This window comes from Saimiri boliviensis, chromosome 3 (genome assembly GCF_048565385.1).
Source record: "Saimiri boliviensis isolate mSaiBol1 chromosome 3, mSaiBol1.pri, whole genome shotgun sequence".
Classification (NCBI taxonomy): domain Eukaryota; kingdom Metazoa; phylum Chordata; class Mammalia; order Primates; family Cebidae; genus Saimiri; species Saimiri boliviensis.
The window spans coordinates 21,510,710-21,529,807 of NC_133451.1; the positions used below are offsets into that span (position 1 = coordinate 21,510,710).

The 19,098-nt window shown below is 45.4% G+C and overlaps 1 protein-coding gene across 1 annotated transcript in view; it reads right to left on the reverse strand.

The window, feature by feature from the left end:
• Window positions 1-16,491, reverse strand: part of ADGRA3 (adhesion G protein-coupled receptor A3) — a 128,653-nt gene extending 112,162 nt beyond the window's left edge. The window contains exon 1 of the mRNA XM_039468361.2: window positions 15,962-16,491. Within this exon, the coding sequence (XP_039324295.1) occupies window positions 15,962-16,212 (251 nt within the window). The 5' untranslated portion in view covers window positions 16,213-16,491. The remainder of the gene's footprint in view (window positions 1-15,961) is intronic.
• Window positions 16,492-19,098: the final 2,607 nt, after the last annotated feature.

A 19,098-nucleotide genomic window follows, 5' to 3' on the forward strand; every position in this document is an offset into this window, starting at 1 on the left:
ACGTGTGACTTTTATGAACATAACAACAGTTAGAATTGAAGACCCGGAGCCAGGCCCAGCAGCCTATGTGTAACCTGAGAAGATCAATTTACTTGTCCACGCTTCAGTTAGCACTCCCATAAAATGTGAACTATACGGAGCTCATAAAGCTGTTTCAGCGATCAAGTGAGATGTTGTACGGAAGTATTTGGCACAGTACCTAGCACATGATAAATATTCCAATGTTGGTTGTTATTAGAACTTTAAATCAGTTAACGACACTAACAACAAAGTTCTGAAAGTCAAAGAACTCCACAGACACCTGGAGTTTCCCTATCAGAGTAGTTCACAAATGTTACCAGTTTTAAGAGAGTCAAACTAGCAGTAGAAATAAATCTCTCCTTTAAAAAAAAAAAAAGTTTTTTTACCCTGTTGTTAATTTTACTCGTGAATGTAAACTCAGAGGTGTCCAGATAGCTGGTTAACACCTTACTTACTTCAAGATATGTCTATGGAAGCGGTTCCAGAAGAGATTAGCACTTAAAAATGGTAACTGAATAAAGTAGATGATCCTCTGTAATCCACTTTGGGGAAGAGCAAAGTAGACTGGTCCTCTTTAAGTAGATTGCTTTCTTTAAGTGGGCATCAACCAATACACTGGGGGCCTGAATAAACAAAAAGGCAGCAGTGCAAATTCCCTCTCTGCTAGAGCTGAAACACTCATCTCCTGCCCTCAGACACCCAGGCTTCCTGGCTTAGGTTCTTAGGCTTTCAGACGCAGCCCACGACTCACACCTTCCCCTCCACGTGATTCTCAGACTCTCAGGCCTTTGAACCTGGTCTGAACACCACCACCAGCTGCCCTAGTTCTCCAGGCTACAGTTCACAGGACTTCCTTATAACTATGTGAGCCAATTCCTACAACAATTCTCCTCTTAAATCTATCTCTTTGACCAGTCGCGGTGGCTCACACCTGTAATCCCCCAGCAGTTTGGGAGGCCAAGTTGGGCAGATCACCTGAAGTCAGGAGTTTGAGACGAGCCTGACCAATATGGTAAAACCCTGTCTCTACTAAAAAATTAGCTGGGCATGGTGGCAGGTGCATGCAGTCCCGGCTACTCGGGAGGCTGAGACAGGAGAACTGCTTGAACTCAGGAGGCGGAGGTTGCAGTAAGCTGAGATCACACCATTGCACTCCAGCCTGGGCGACAAAAGGGAGATTCCATCTCAAAAAGAAAAAAAATCTCTCTGCATCTCTTCGTCTATCCCATTGGTTCTGTTTCCCTAGAAAATATTAATACACTTTTATATTAGGTAACTTTACCGGGGTTACATGACAATGACAAACAGGTCTATGATACTAATTTCACGAGAAGGCTAAAGAGAAGTGTTTTCTGAAATCCATTTTCTTGAAGGAGAACAATGAGAAAGGCCAGGATCTCCAGTTTTACTTTACTATCCGGCAACATCCCAACAAAAAAATAAAGTCATCACTAGAAAATAAACTCTAGGTCAGAATAAAATACAACCATTAAGGCTTATCATTTTCACAGATCAGTAAAATATCATAGAAATTAAAGAGCAAGAAAGTACCTGAATTAGCCATGTTATGCTCACCTCCCAAAACTCTCTTACCAGCCATGGAGGGAGCCTGTTACTCATTGACTGCAGGTCCTGGAGACTCCCCACGTTTCCTTTTCATTTTAAGGCTGCCACCACCTACTCTCCCTCTACATACACTAAGACTTAGTATAGAATTTTCCCTCTCATTTTTGCTACACATAGCACCAAGAGAACAATTCCAATGTAAAAAAACTAATACAAGTACTAAGAATATTACAAAGCTTTAAAAAAAAGTCTTACAAAGTTTCTCTCTGTGGTTGCTAATGTCTAGCGAAGCTGATGGACAAGTTTTTCAACTTTATCCTCGAGGGAAGCACTCAAATGTGTAATTTTTTTTTTTCATCAAGGAACCCTGAAAAGTCAAATCCTTGTAGAACAATTCACTAAGATTCTTTAAGTAGGCAGTAATCTCAAGCAATCTCTATTTCTCAGATCATAGGTTCAGACTAGATGACACCAATTCCCAGGAGGCTTATGTCAAAAAGCATAGCATCCCCTAGGGGGTACTACCCCGCTTCCTGTGTCTATCTTGGCAGGGAAACCATGCAGCCAAGCTAGCCAGGTCCTCCTGAGAGCTATACCCAACCCAAACCATGTGAGGGTGAAAGAAGAGTTTAAGTTGCAAATAAATGCAATAATTAGTAAATGGTGAAACCAGATATGTCCATCAAGCTAAAGGACCAGAAGAGAAAGAAGTATGTAGTGATGAACTTTAAAATGAAGTTCTAGGCAGACTTCAGCAAGAACATGGGACAGAAACTAGACAGCAATAGGCTGAAAATGAAATAAGAGGTAAGGAAATGAAGAGGATGGATTCAAGCTAGTTTTCAAGTTAACTTGTGAAGAAAAGAGTGGTGATTCAATCACCGTGCTGCAAAGGAGTATTTTAAGAAGAGGAGCTTTTTTAACAGAGGAGAAAAGGAACTGGCTACATACAATGAGAAGAAACATCACAAACTCAGGGAGAAGTTCAAGAAAAAAAAAAAAAGCAAAGAAAAGCAATGGCTTCTCAAGAGGTAGGTGAAAACTGATCAAGAAATTAAAAAAAAAAAAAAAATCCGGATAAAAGACACTTTTTACTATCAGATGAAGAGTGGGAGTTTAAGCCTTGACCTTGTATGTTGGTTATGCTTCTTTGAAGAGTCTCAAGTTTATCCATGACAGATTCTTCCTGTGTAAGAATAATGCAAGATTCTTCCCAGTTCTACTTAAGAAAAAAAAACAGTAAGAAAAATGAGACCTCTTGTACAAAGATTTACTGAGTGTTCATGTGCTAGACACTAGGGATGCAGAGATAAATACGGCCATCAAGAGTCTACAATCTGGTAGGAGAAGCAGAATTGCAAATAAATAACTCCAAAACAGTATGACAGCTGTCATAATGCAAGCAAACAGGAGGTAGGAGGTCGTCCCAAGGAATGGAAGAGCCAGACTAACACTGTCCACTGGGCTAGACTGCATGCACTTCCACATTACTGGAAAGACTTTAGAATTCTAACTGCATCTTGGTCATAGAGGAAGACTTTACATTTGGTTTCATTCAAAACAAACAGCAGGTTAAAAATGATAATGATAAATCTAATAGAAAGGATATCCATCTTAAACCCCAAAAATGTTAATAATAAATCTAATAGAAAGGATATCCATCTTAAACACCGCGTTGGAGATGAATACACCAGCAGTCAATTTCTCTTTGCCTTTTTCATGAGAAAGGAATCAGAAAGAATTGCACAATAAAACAAAGAATGCTTTTAAGTCTTCTCTTGATGGGAAATGAATCAGTTTAATTAGACTTAGATCCAAGCAGGCTTAAAAAAAGAACATTTTAACAACTATGTTAAAGAACCTGCATTACAGTTACATCTCCAGAGTTGCTCTTTTCTTTCAATTAAATAGAAGGAGGGTTTAGACTGAAGTATCATTTCCAGCACAATGTATACCTGCTTTCTACTATCCCACCCACAATACGAGACCATGGCAGCCAAGGCTGTTAAATGCCTGTCACTATACTAGGTGATACAGATACAAGAGGAAACAAAGTCTCTGACACCTCAATAGAACTGACATTCTGCCGGACACAGTGGCTCACGCCTGTAATCCCAGCACTTTGAGAGGCTGAGGCAAGCAGATCACCTGAGGTTGGGAGTTCGAGACCAGCCTGACCAACACGGAGAAACCCTTTCTCTACTAAAAGTACAAAAAAATTAGCTGGGTACAGTGGCACATGCCTGTAATCCCAGCTACTTGGGAGGCTGAGGCAGGAGAATTGCTTGAACCCAGGAGGCGGAGGTTGCAGTGAGCAAAGATCGCACCATTGCACTCCAGCCTGGGTAACAACAACAACAACAAAAAAAAAAGAATTGACATTCCAGATAGAACCAGGTCACATACTTGGAACCATGTATTCTAACTGAGAAATGTCCTCATATCAGGAGTGAATTTAACTCACGAACATTTACCAATCGCCTTTACTAATCACATACTGTGTATGATTTCCAGTGCTTGGGGAGAGGGCAGAGAATGGCACTGGGATTGGGGAGCTTAGAAAATTTAAGGGAACCTCTACATCCCCCAACCATGATAGGGGACACATTTATTCTTCTTGTGTACAGACATCTTAGCTTTCAAGTACAATTCTTAAACAGGTGGGGAAAGTACTTTTACATACAGAGTTAGCAATCCTGAGAAAAGATTTTCTCATGCTTAACACATTACTGACTTCAAGCAGAATCATAAAAAGGGCTTAAAAACCTAAATAGACTGAAGCCTAAATTGTCCATGGTGAGGGTGATGGATAAGTTAGCCTTCTGTGTGTGTGATACACAATTCTATCTGCATCCAACCATGTTGAGCACTCAAGAACACAAGATTGCAAAGGTGCACAACAATTCAAACATTACGCCATTTAAACTTCAGAAGACAAAATAGGGGAAAGAAAAAAAACGACAAAAAATGTTCAGTTTTTAAAATTGTATTTAAATTAAGAACCAAGAATGTCCACCATCTGAAATGATGAGGCACTAGAAGAAACTAGCAAATGCCTGATACCCAAACTGGCTCAGTTTTGCAGCCTAGCAGCAACCTACGTGTCCTGACAAAGAAAATCTCATGCCTCTCCGAGATGCCCGTCAATAGCAGGCCCTCAAATACCGTTGCACAGATGCTTGCTGCAGTCAGACCTTCTCGTTTTATTCATTTAACTCCACAATACATCTCCTAAAACATTATCATCCTTAACCCTGGCTTCTGCACCTCACTCTTGGCTTTAACAATGGCTGTTTTTCTTGGCTCTTATGAATAAGGCCCTGTCTTGAAGCTCTCAGCTCTGTGTCCTATAAATGTCTCTTGATTTCATCGTGTTTGCTCTGCTTGGACCAGCTCCTCCCTCCCACATGAGGCAGCTGCCCTCAACTGTCTCCTGTGCTCTTTCTTCTACCTTTTCTTGTTGTGGCAGATGACAGATGGTGACTAGGGTTAACCCTAACCCTTCAGGTCACTGGGATACGAAGCAGCAGGTTCTCAACCCAGGTGATATCAGAACCACCCCATGGGGCTCCGAAAAATACCAACGTCCAGGCTCCATCCCTGAACATTGCATCAGAACATGGGGCCTGTGGCCCAAGCATCCAAACTTTTAATGCTCTCTGTTGGATTCAAATGCAAAGTTGGAAAAGCCTCAACTGCAAACTGACCAACCAGGTTATCGGAAGGTGGGGATAAGTACTCCCCTGACCCTGGGATCTAAATGGATGCAAGCCTAGTGCAAAGGGCTCTGGCCAGGAGCATCCTTCACCATTTCATTCCAGTGAGCACATCATCATCATGTATCTGTGTCATGGCATGAAAAATCTCGGCCAGAACTGCCATAAATAAGGCAGGTGACTGTGTAAGTCAACTAGCAAGTCTAAGACATTCTAGATAGAGGAAAGGTTTTGTGCCCAGCAGTGGGACATGGAAGAAAAACAATGACGGTCACAGAGAAAAAAAAAAAACAAAAAAAAAAACAACAAAAAAAAAACCATCAGTCCCTTTAGCAAGGTTATTCTTAAAACAGTCTTGCAAATTTTCCTTTAGAAACTCCCACTGCCCATTTAGAATTTCTGAAATTCCCCAGGTGCGGTGGCTTACACCTGTAATCCCAGAACTTTGGGAGGCTGAGGAGGGTGAATCATTTACAGTCAGGTGTTTGAGACCAGCCTGGCCAACACAGTGAAACCCCGTCTCCACAAAAAATACAAAAAACTGGTTGGGTGTGGTGGTGGGCACCTGTAATCCCAGCTACTTGGGAGGCTAACACAGGAGAATCACTTGAGCCCGGGAGGCGGAGGTTGCAGTGAGCAGACACCGCACCACTGAACTCCAGGCTGGGCAACAGAGCAAGACCCTGTCTTAAAAAAAAAAAAGAATTTCTAAAATTCCACTTGTTATCCCCCTGTTGAGTATAACAATGAAGGAAGATGCAGGTTAAATCACATCAAAAAGAACTGGATGGTCACATCTAACCAGGGAGAGAGATGACAGATAATGAATAGCCAGAAGGCAAGAGGCTAGGAAGAGGTACAAGACTAAGATAAAACTGGTCTAATAGACCAAAAGAAAAGTCAAGCCAGAGATAAGAAGTCACATACATCCACAAGCAGGGGTGGCATTGAATAACTCTTTGCTAAATGAATGCAAAAGCAAGTTTAGGATAAATTTAGGAAACCGGAGAACAGATTATCAAGAATGTGACTGGAGAAGAGTAAAAATCAAAAGTGAAATTTTTGGTCTTTGGCCAGTCCATGCTGTATATAGAAAGGCACAGATTTACTCTGGGATTCACCATTTACAAATAAGAACAAGAAGATCAATGTGCTGAAGATCGGTGGAAAAGGATGAAGGTGGTGCTGGAGTGTTTTTCTATCAACCTCTTAAACCTTCCATTTTTACCCTTCAGACCCTGAACAGGAAGGATGTGAGAAGAAGAAATGCTTTGCTGGATGAAAAGCAAAAGCAGACTGGGCACAGTACCTCATGCCTGTAATCCCAGCACTTTGGGAGGCCAAGGCAGACAGATCACTTGGAGTCAGGAATTTGAGACCAGCCTGGCCAACATGGTGAAACCCCATCTCTAGCAAAAACACAAAAACTTAGTCGGGTATGGTGGTGCATGCCTGTGGTTAGAGCTACTTGGGAAGCTGAGGCAAGAGAATTGCTTGAGACCAGGAGGCGGAGGTTACACTGAGCCAAGATTGTGCCACTGCACTCCAGCCTGGGTGACAAAAGCAAAAGCTCAGTATCTGTAATGTGCTCAGCGTGGTACTAGAAGTGGCCAAGACAGATACGATGTGCCTTCTGGGAGCCACCTACCTCATCTCTGTCCCACTCTACCGCTATACATGTAGGTAATTCCCTTACTAGACATGCAACATTTCTGAAACCTTAGTCAAGACAGAAAAAAAAGCAACCTTGGGAGGAATAATGTACTTTGTAAAGCTCCCACTTCAGACTAAAATTGTCTGTATTTGAACATAAATGCAAGCCAAACCATACCCATAGATCAAGAATTAAAATTATATTGTCTTATGTTAAAAACTTACTGAGCAAGTTTGCATGTATAGTTTCCAAATCTTTGCAAAAACTGAATTAATAAGCTACTAATACTCTGTATTCTAATCTTTGTGTATAAGAAAAATGTTGACACAATAAATTAGCTATGTTCTCTAAATTTAAGATTCCCCCACAGCATCAAGTCAGTAAAACAACTGCTTCCTGAGAAGCAACTGAATGGAAAAAGAAGTCACTGAATAGTCTTCTAAGAAACTTCATCACGTGTCATTTTCTGAGTTACTTTCTGGAGTCTTTACTTCTGTCTTTGTTTTTTAAACCATCTTTACAGGCTCCTGGGAACAGATGCTGGAGCTGCTTTGGGAGCAACCTCACCAAATGTTACCATATTCATTTGTTTTGGGACTTGGTATCTTGCCAAACCCACCAACATCTCTCATGTACTATCCCGGTGCTGGAGAACTCCAAGCAGGCAAGAAACAACAGGACTTTGCGGCTGGGTGATACGCAACCCTATCATCCTATCAGAAAAGCCTGCGACTTGCATTCACGGACCAAATGCCAAACTGTGCCCCCAATCCTGCAAGATTCCTGAGCAATATTCCTGGTAGGAGTTCAAGCCACTTCCCAACACAGTCTATGTGTGCTTGCCAAGTAGATCACATGTGACCTCAGATAGATTTAATATACCCGTCCTTGAATCAGGGATCCCACAGCTATGAACCTAACAAACTAAACAAACATGTTATCATTTGCTTTAATAAAGCAAACATGTGAATTCGCATCCGTCTTCTGCCCCCAACTTTCCTGCTTTTCCATCACCTAGTAATGCTATCACTGTTAGCATTACTCTTGCCAATAAAGAACAATTATGTACCCACCCATACTCAGGCGCTGTGCAAAGACAAGTCAGAGTCCTTCCTTCCAAGATTATGTGCATTCTGAGAGCAGCACCAATACCATAGAAAGCAAAAGGGCACGAACACTAATAACTGCCTGGGTTCAGAGATGGAAAGGATCAAAATGCCAGAACAGTGAAGAGTTTGTAGCAGCCAAGTTGGTTGTTGAAGAATATCCCAGAATTTCCCAGACTGAGATTCCAAGGCAAGGGTGCCTTAGCCAAGGCACACAGGAAGCAAAGTATAAACTCTACTCAGGGGACGTTGCATTTGTAGAGAAGACTGACCCTTGGATGAAAGCGTCACGTCAAATTTTAACCCTGAATCCCTGGCACTGTGTTTACAACATAACACCACCTCAACCGACATCCAGGGAAAAAGCAATCTGTGTTGGGTATTGAGAAACCAGGCTGCAGAGGTACGCAAGATTTTGCATTCAAAGATAACAATCTTACACTTGATCCAGTGGCTCTGCTGTTGAGAATTTGGGCCATGGCATCTTGCTGGCCTACTGATTACAATCACTTTGCTCCTCTCTCCCTTGGCTCCATTCACCTGGCAAAGAAGCAACCTGGCCACACCCAAGGATTCCCATCTCTAGGCTGAATCCAGGTGGAGAAAAACAATCGCACTGTCCATCTCCCTTTCAATCTGATCAGAAGGCAAAACTGGAAAAAGATCCTCCCTGCTGACTTTCCTGCAATCCCCAGTAGGTTCACATTCCAAAAGAACCATTTCTCTTCTCTTTCACCTTCCTCTTGGCCCACTTTTCCCTCACCCTACCTAAATGTCTTTGAAAAAACAAAAGCAATGGGGCTAGAATTCCCTCTTCTTCCCACCTGCACCCCACCGCCCTCCCACCTGCCTTGACACCTGTGTTCCACCCTTTCTCCCATGACTAGGTGTTGTGCTGAACTCTACCCACTCCAGAAGGGATCACACCAGGTTCAAGAAGAAAAACCCAGAGCCAGGGAACAGAACATGGAGTTTCACTGAGGGCTTACATGCAGGGGAGACAGTTCAGTGGTGGTGGGCTGGGCAGGATAACCGCACAGCCCAGTGGCTACAGGCGGAGCAGAGAACCTTGCAACTTGCAAAAAGCATGCAGTTCACGCAGCATCTTCACTTAGCACCCTCCCCGTTTCCACCTGACAATCTTCAATTAACCCCAAACAAAGGGCCCTGATCCCCAATATGGCCCATGTCCATGGGACAAGATGGAGACTCAGGTGTTCCTCATACATAAAAAACACGGCTTTCCAGGTAGGTCACTCTGGGGCTTCCTAGCTTGGAATGCCAAACCACATTAAGACACACTTGCCATCCAGTCATTCGCAGGCTAAGCTTAAGTTATTGCTATCTGGTGCGTTGATTACACACATGGGGCTTGAACTCCCCTGCTGCCATCAAAAGCCAAACGCTTCATCTGTGCTCCCATCCCCACTTCTCTCTTCAGGCCACCCAACCTGGCTTACTCACCTGTGATGCATGGACACTGCTCAGGAAGGCACCAGTCTCCTGCCATCAAATCCAGTGCTGCCTATTCCTTGGTCTTTCTGACTTGATCTCTCAGCACCTCAACTGGGGAGGCCATTCCAGTCTTGACACGTAAACTTCTCTTAGCTTCTGAGATGAGATTCCCTCCTGGTGCCCCCTCCAGCCTCTGCAGAGGCTCCTTCTCAGCCTCCTGTTCAGGCTCCTGCATGCTCCAGTGTGGTCCTGCCTGGGCCACCTCTTCTCCCCTCTGCCCACTCTCCCCTAACTGACCCCCAGCCAGGCCTGTGTAAAGCTCTCTCCACTAGTCGCCTGATAGAGTCTCTCCACTTCAGGTGGGGCAACCGCAACCTGCCACCCTTCTTCCACCCTCTCCCCACTCAGTACAATCCTTCCCTCCCTTCAGGCGATGCTCAAGTCCTAACTTCTCCAGGAAAATAAAATACCTTCCAATGACTCCCCAGCCACACTGCTGTCTCCCGTTTGGGCTTCCTGAAGCACCGAAACAGTCTCCAGCACAGGATTTACTACTTAATTAGGGACAGTCTTTTAATTGTTCTCTAAATGTCTGCATCCTACTGTGCTAATCCTTCCTTCCCAACTAGATTTAAGTTTCTGAACAATACGAGCATTTTTCCTGTACTTGGTACTGAGCCACACCGGCTATGTCCAAATAATTATTAGTTCTTCGATAACAAACATGAAGAACCAAAACTCTACACACTATTTTAATGTGTTCTTCTGAGAAAAACCTGGAAGTTACCTGACAAATTGCAAGTAATTTTTTTTATGTTTTTATTTGTTTAGAATCACCAAGTAGCATCATGTGGAAACTGCATTTAGAAACGCAGTGATACATTTGTAAAAGTTTCTTTCAATGAAGTCCTCAGAACTTTCAAAACTTACAATATTGAGCAAGACTGAATATAAATTACAGTAATAAGTATAAAATATAGTAAATAAGTATATTTTCAACAAAAACATTTAGCGTAGGTAAATTTTTGTTCAATTTGTGTATTATAATAATAGAGGCAGGGCAGTGGTTCATTCCCTGTAATCCCAGCACTGTGAGAGGCCAAGGAGGGCGGATCGCAAGGTCAGGACTTTGAGACCAGCCTGGCCAATATGGTGAAACTCCGTCTCTAATAAAAACAGAAAAATTAGCCAGGCGTGGGGGCAGGTGCCTGTAGTCCCTGCTACTCAGGAGGCTAAGGCAGGAGAACTGCTTGAACCTGGAAGGCGGAGGTTGCAGGGAGCCAACATCACACCACTGCACTCCAGCCTGGGTGAAAGAGCAAGGCTCTGTCTAAAAAAAAAAAAAAAAAAAAAAAAAAGGCTGGGCGTGGTGGCTCATGCCTGTAATCCCAACACTTTGGGAGACTGAGGCAGGCGGATCACGAGGTCAGGAGATCAAGACCATCCTGGCCAACATTGTGAAACCCCATCTCTACTAAAAATACAAAAATTGGCTGGGTATGGTGGCACATGCCTGTAATCCCAGCTACTCAGGAGGCTGAGGCAGGAGAAACACTTGAACCAGGGAGTCAGAGGTTGCAGTGAGCCGAGATCATGCCATTGCCCTCCAGCCTGGCGGAAGAGTGAAACTCCATCTCAAAAAAATAAAGTAAAATAAAATAAAATAAAAATAATAGAGGCAGTTTAATTCCTCAGTACAAAAGTCTACCTGAGACACGGGGAACACACAGTTAAGCCTAGGGTATCTGCCAGACCTCTCTTTAAGCATAGCTACAGAAAGAAATGTTGTTCATTAATACTGTTGAAGGGTCTGACTTATAGGCTACGATGAAGACTAGTTCATCCACTAAATAGAAATAGCTTTACTTTTCATGATTAAAAATAAATTCTATCCCATCTTTGCCATTCTCCCAATTCCCATCCGTTAATTTTCTTCTCTGTGGCCACGTGACAACTCAGCTAGAAATGCCTGGCCACACCTACATGACAAAGGTTCAAACCAGGGAGACTTCCTGTCCCTGACTCAACCCCTACAGACTCCTCTCGGACCACCCTGGGCACTAGACACTTGCCTTTGGCATTCCAGCAACACCAGCTGCACAGCAGCATAACCAGATACTGTCCTCTCCAAACCCATGGGCACCTGGGGTCCTCCACCTCCAACCCCATCATTTCTTCCCCTTGTCCCCTCACCATTTTCTTCATAGTCACTTTTTTTTTTTTTTTTTTTTTTTTTAGACAGATTCTCACTCTGTCACCCAGGCTGGAGTATAGTGGCATGACCTGCGACCTCCGCCTCCCGGGTTCAAGTGATTCTCCAGCCTCAGCCTCCCTAGTAGCTGAGATTACAGGTGCAAGCCACCACACCCAGCTAATGTTTGTATTTTTGATAGAGATGAGTTTTCGTCATGTTAGTCAGGCTGGCCTTGAATTCCTGGCTTCAAGTGATCTGCTCGCCTCAGCCTCCCAAAGCGCTGGGATTATAGGTGTGAGCCACTGTGCCAGGCCCACAGTTATCTTTTTCTTCTTTCCAGAATTGGCTCAAGATCCTTAATTCCACTAGGATTGAGGGAGAAGGCAGCCTTGGTTACCCTCCTCTGGGTTTCTTTTGCTACATGTGCACCCTGGTAATAGAGCACTGACTATACTGTTCTGGAACTTAGTCATGAATCCTTCTCCCCAAATATCTGTAAGTTCCTAGAGAAGAAAGACCATGTTCTTATTTGTATTTTGTCATAAGTTGCACAGCATCTCATAGAAAAAAATATCCAAGTCCTGACTTTTTAACGTGATCTTATTTGGAAACAGGGTCTTTGCAGATGTATTTAAGTAAAGAATCTTGAGATGAATCATCCTGGACCTAGGAGTGGACCCCAAATTCAATAACTGGTATCATTAAAAGAGAAAGAACAGGATTTGAGACATCCAGACACACAGGGAAAAGGCCAAGAGAAGGCAGATGCAGAGACTAAAGTTGAGGAAGGAAACCTTTAACCACCTAGGCATCTAAGACCACCTCCCCCTTAACTTCCACATTGCATTTCAGTAGCAGTAAAGGCTGGCAGACCAGGCGCCACCTTTAATTGCCCAAGGGCATGGCATGGAGGAATCTTTCCAGTAGGCACTGTTTTTACTTAAACATGATCAAACCCCCACCTAAGTCACATACCCCATGCCTACGCCATGGACCAAGACTCTATCACATGTAATTTCTAGAGTTGTAAGCCTTTATAAGAGCAGGAATTTTCTTTGTGAGCGGAGCTCTGCTACTTGGGGCAGACCCACTGCAACTCCCAGCCAAATCAATCACCACTTCCTTCCCAGTTCGGTGTTCCAGAGGTCTGTTTCGCAGCCTTTCCAGCTTCAAAGTGACGCTGCCCTAAGCCAGGGAAAACCAGAAGCTGAGAGAAGCAAGCATGAAGTCTTCCCAACGTCCTCAGAGAGAGAATGGCCCTGCTGATAGACTGATTTTGGACTTGTGGCCTCCAGAACTATGAGAATAAATTTGTTGTTTCAAGCCACCAAGTCTAGTGATTTGCAGCAGCCCTAGGCACTAACACCCAGTCCAAACTTCAACAGGCTACCTACTACCTAAGGGCCATCAGCAAAAACTGTGTTCAACTAAGATGAAGGCAAGAGGGGCTAATGAGAAAGCATGTGAACTGCAGAATGGCAATCTGGGACTTGGACTCAGATGCTACTCTACAATGAGAGTCCTGGGGAGTCCCTTATTTACAGTAACTCTAACTCTTGCTTTAGTAAAATGAGGAAACTGACCCATAAGACTCTACATGGGGGGCCTCATATACCTTCAACCCTCTTCAGCCAGAACAGCTCTCTTCTTTTTTTTCTTTCTTTTTTTTTTTTTTTTTTTGAGACAGAGTTGCATTTGTTACTCAGGCTGGAGTGCAATGGTGTCATCTCGGCTAACTGCAAACTCTGCCTCCCGGGTTCAAGCAATTCTCCTGCCTTAGCCTCCTCAGTAGCTGGGATTACAGGCAACCACCACTGCGCCTGGCTAATTTTTTGTATTTTTAGTAAAGACGGGGTTTCACCACATTGGCCAGGCTGGTCTCAAACTCCTGACCTCAGCTGATCTACTGGCCTCGGCCTCCCAAAGCATTGGGATTACAGGTGTGAGCCACCACAGCAGAACAACTTAAATTGATCCTTAATTGTATCTTCTTTCTATTCACCAAATAAATTTATTTTATTTATTATTAATTTTTTTTTTTTTTTTTTTTTTTTTTTTGAGACGGAGTTTCGCTCTTGTTACCCAGGCTGGAGTGCAATGGCACGATCTCGGCTCACCGCAACCTCCGCCTCCTGGGTTCAGGCAACTCTCCTGCCTCAGCCTCCTGAGTAGCTGGGATTACAGGCATGCGCCACCATGCCCAGCTAATTTTTTGTATTTTGAGTAGAGACGGGGTTTCACCATGTTGACCAGGATGGTCTCGATCTCTTGACCTCGTGATCCACCCGCCTCGGCCTCCCAAAGTGCTGGGATTACAGGCTTGAGCCACCGCGCCCGGCTCTGTTAATTTTTTAATCTAAGTTTCACTCAGTCTTACCTCACTGCAATCTCCATCTCCCAGGTTCAAGCAATTTTCCTGCCTCACCCTCCCAAGTAATTGGAATGGCAAACACATGCCACCACACCTGGCTGATTTTTGTATTTTATGGGGTTTCGCCATGTTGGACAGGCCGGTCTCAAGTGATCCACCTGCATCAGCCTCACTAAGTGCCGGGGTTACAGGTATGAGCTACCATCCCCAACCTTAATTTTATTTTCATCCAAAGAGCTTTCCGGCACCAAAAGAAAAAAACAAAAAACCTGGATAAAAATGATATTTCACAGTTACTTATATTTTAACCAGTTCGTGTAAAATATAGTAAAATAGTTTAATTGATAATATGCTGAAAATCAATTTCCCCTATTTTTTTCTGCAAAGCAAAATCAACAATTTACAAGTAGTTGACCAATTCCAGCTGAAATTGTTGACACTTTTAGGTCAGAAAAACTGGACATAAACATGAGTCAACATAAGTGCCACTCATTGACCCGAAATCTAAATGTTTATAACGTAACTGCATGATGACTAATTTTTGCAGAGTAACAAAGAAAATCTCCTCCAACATTGGGATTTTCTCCACATGGAGTGTAATTAAAGTCCCCTACCCAAAATTTCCACTTCAAAGAATCTGGCTAAGAGATTTAAATATAACTGCTGCCACCACCAAATGGTGACGGGTTAGCAAAAGAGGCAAACAAAACAAAAACCCTTTCACCCATCTTCATGCCTCCATTAACAGACAGAGTTTTCATGGTTAAATGTTTCCTAATTCAAAAAAATGGAAATGAACGGGTAAACAAAGGTGTTAGTAATGAAACGTATGCCTGGCCTACCTGTATATACTCCCGCTGAATTAAAACCATACTTCCAGTGTTTTCACAGATCATGCTGCGGCCCTTGCATTCCTGTTTGTAAAGTGGCCGCTTTCTTTTTATAGGAAACCAACCAAAACAACACAGAGGAACGCGGAGCCCAGGGACTCACATTTCAGTTGAACAAAATATCCATGAGAAACACTGAGACTCAAAACTTTCCAAACCAATTCATTCTTCTGAAAACAAACTCGACAGTCACTGAGGCCAACTGTTCAACTAGAATTGGCAGAACGACGTTTGCAAAACAGAACCGTGAATCCCAGCACAAGTGAGTTACCAAAATTTTTCCTTCCAGGTGGAAACTCAATCGGAAAACCAAAAGTCCCTGGAGTTGGAAGGCTCAGCAAACCCCCAGTTTTCAATTCCAAAGTTACTGGTTTTTAAATATGAGGCCTCACAGACACGAAAACGGAACTGCAAGGTACATGCACAGACTGATCTGAAATGTTTCCAGCCATAACAACTCTATCTTAAAAGGTGCTCTTTAGCTCTAATAAAACTAAGATAGCAAAAGGCAAAGGAAGCGTCTTGGGGTTTGGGCTCGCACACAGTCCTTGTGTTTTGCAAACTCTACCGCGTAAGTGTTATTTAATTTGCAAAGAAGCAGAAGGACTGGCGCTTGTAATCGAGCACTGTGTTTTCTGGAAGCCCCAGCCCAGGATGAATGAGCTTTAACTCTGCCAACAGCGTGTTGACTCGCATCCTCACGTGGCACCGCGCAGCACCAGCGCTGCGCTCGGGACAGCGCGGGGCGCGCCTGAGAACCCAAAATCTTTACTTTGCAAACTAGCGGAGCTGGGAAACAGTTCGGACGCAGACTGGGTTGCCTTTCCCTGAACTGCACCCATGCCAAGCACAGGAGCTCTTTCCTAGCACCACCCCCTGCCTACAGCTCCACACAAAGGCGCGTGGGTGCCGGCAGGACCCCTCTCCAAAGTTGAGCGGAGAGATAAGAGCCGAGCGGAAGAGGACCGGGCGCCCAGGCGATACTCACAGGGTGACCGTGCGGTTGGGCAGAGTGTCTGGGGGCAGGACCTGCGCGAGCTCCAGGCTGCTGCACACCACCTTGCCCTCGGCGGCGCCCGCCGCCCTGCCAGCCCCTCGGGGCCGCCCATCGTGCTTGCAGCCGGCTGGCAGCGCCGCGGCGCAGCCGCCACCTCCCAGCAGCGCGAGCAGCGCTAACAGCGCGAGCGGCAGCAGCAGAGGCGACTGCGCGCGGCACCTCGGGCGTCCGGGCGGCTCCATGCTGCTGGCCGGGGCCTGCGGGACGAGCGGCGGCGCACTGGCCTAGCGGGCCGCCCCGGAGCCCGGGAGGGCAGGAGCGCGGCGCGGACCCAGCGGTGCCCGGAGCCTCATGGCGGCCGGAGGACGGGCCCTCCCCGGCGCCGACATGCTCCTTTGTCCGTTGCGGCCGCGCTGGGCCTCCAGGGAGCCGGGGGTCACGGCCACAAGGGTCCCAGCGCTTCTCTACCGCCCGGCGCGAGCGCCGCCTCCTCCTCCTCCGCCGCCGCCGCCGCCGCCTCCTCCCCTGGCCAGGACCCGCGGCGGCTCCTCCCCGCCTGCCCCCGCCCCCGCCCCCGCCCCTTCCCCTCCTCCTCCCCGGCTCTCCGGCTCTCCCCGCGTCTGCCGCTGCCCCGGGCTCCCGAGAGGAGGCGCGCGCTCTCGGGACCTGCTGAGTCCGACTGCGCGTCCTGGCCTCAGCCTCGGGGCAGGAGTTGTGTGGGGCCCGCGGGAAGGCGGTAACTCGTGGAGACAACGGAGGAAAGTTCGAGTCCAAACTCCCACCGCGGTGGCCGCTCTCTTGCGCGTTTCCCTTCGCCGCCACCACGCTCCAGACAAAGCCGTCCTGTGCGCTTCTGGAGACTGCCCATGTGGCCCAAAGAGTCTCGCCCAGAGGATGGAGTAGGGAGGAAAGCAGGGAATTTCCTTGACCAACCCTATGGGGCAAGTACCCAAAACCAAGTTATATGGGAAGGAATCGCCTTCTCTCCTCACTATGGTAATCTCATTTGTCCCAAATACACTGGAGCCAGGAAACGGGTACCTCTTCCATACCATGAACAATCTGAAGCTGTTTCTGGCCTTCAGCAGCAACAGCTCTGGTCTCTAGAGTATGCATCCGGACCTCACTAGAAAGGCAGCCTTTTGAAAGAAATTTGACATGCTGGGCTGGGTGCGGTGGCTCATTCCTGTAATCCCAGCACTTTGGGAGGCCAAGGCGGGTGGATCACCAGGTCAGGAGTTCGAGACCATCCTGGCCAAGATCCTGAAACCCCGTCTCTACTACAAATACAAAAATTAGGTGGGCGCAGTGGCAGGCACCTGTAATCCCAGCTACTCGGGAGGCCGAGGCAGGAGAATCGCTTGAACTAGGAGGGGAAGTGGCAGTGACCGAGATCTCGCCACTGCACTCCAGCTGGTGACAGAGAGAGACTCCGTCTGAAAGAAAGAAAGAAAGAGAGAGAGAGAAGAAAAGAGAAAGAAAGGACTTCCAGCCTACCCCTAGCATTTGCAAGCCCAGGGCTTACCTACCTTATGTTTGGTAATATCAGTCAGGGAATCCCTGGGTCTTGGGGACTTAGTGGGTATCTAGACTTTCGGTGCTGGCCTGGAGATTTGTCACCCCATAAGAAGAGTCAGGTTGGTGTCCTGTAAAATGGAGGGCCCAGAGCACAGTTTTTCTGGCCTGGGTCCAAGGGCACTACTGCCTTTAGTCCCTACAAAATGTATGATGGGGACCAGTTTCCAGGAATCTATCTGGCTAGAGCTTTCTCAGTGGGAAGCAAGTAAATGGTCTCTATTTATCATACACTGTTGTATTTAAATTTGAATAGCCGTTCATTTGACCAACCCAGCCATGTCCAGGGCTGTCTAATAATGCATTCTGTGATTGTATAACAGAATGTGCAGAACGTGCAGGTTTATTACATAGATATCACGTGCCATGGTGGTATGCTGCACCCATCAACCCGTCATCTACATTAGGTGTTTTTCCAAATGCTATCCCTCCTCAAGCCCCCCCACCCCTCGACGGGCCCCAGTGTGTGATGTTCCCCTCCCTGTGTCCATGTGTTCTCATTGTTCAACTCCCACTTATGAGTGAGAACATCCGACATTTGGTTTTCTGTTCCAGTTCTTTGCTGTCTAATATGGTGGCCAACTGTGGCTATATAGTGTGTGGAAGGTAGATACTGTGTAATGAGAAGTAAATTTTTCATTTCACTTTAATGAATTTACATTTGAATTTAAATGCCCAGTGGCAGCCTGGCACGGTGGCTTAAGCCTGTAATCCCAGCACTTTGGGAGGCCGAGGCGGGCGGATCACTTGGTCAAGAGATCAAGACCATCCTGGCAAACATGGTAAAACCCTGTCTCTACTAAAAATACAAAAAATTTAGCTGGATATGGTGGTGTGTACCTGTATTCCCAGCTACCCTGGATGCTGAGGCAGGAGAATTGCTTGAACCTGGGAGGCAGAGGTTGCAGTGAGCAGAGATCGCACCACTGCACTCCAGCCTGGCGCCTGGCGACAGACTGAGACTCTACTCAAAAAATAAATAAATAAATAAATAATAAATGCCCAGTGGCTACCCTATTGGTGTTGACCACTAGTCCAGACACTATGATGGGGAGAAAATGTTAGAGATTATCTCCACCATTAAGAGACTTCAGATCAATAACCTTAGAAGGCAAACTGTTGCCTCTGTGTTAAGGTGGGTGAAATGGATTACATTTCTCTTGAATTTATCTGAAGAATTATTATTCCCTAACAAAATCATTATCAGTTTTTTGATTAATTAAGCTAAAAACATTACAGATTGAGCATTGAGCATCCCTAATTCAAAAATCCAAAACCTGAAATGCTCCAAATTCCAAAACTTTTTGAGTTCTGACAAGTAATACCTCAAGTGGAAAATTCCACACCTGATCACATGTGATAGGTCACCATCAAAATGCAGGCACACAACACAGTTTACTAGCATCCCCAAGGGAAAAAAGACCCTTTCTGCTGCTCCATATCTTTTCAGGGCATGCCCACATTCCCTCATGCAAGCATGCCCCACAAAGGTAATAAAATGGCGTGTGTGCAGGCTGGATTCGCCAAGCACAAGTTCCCCACAATGCCCAGAT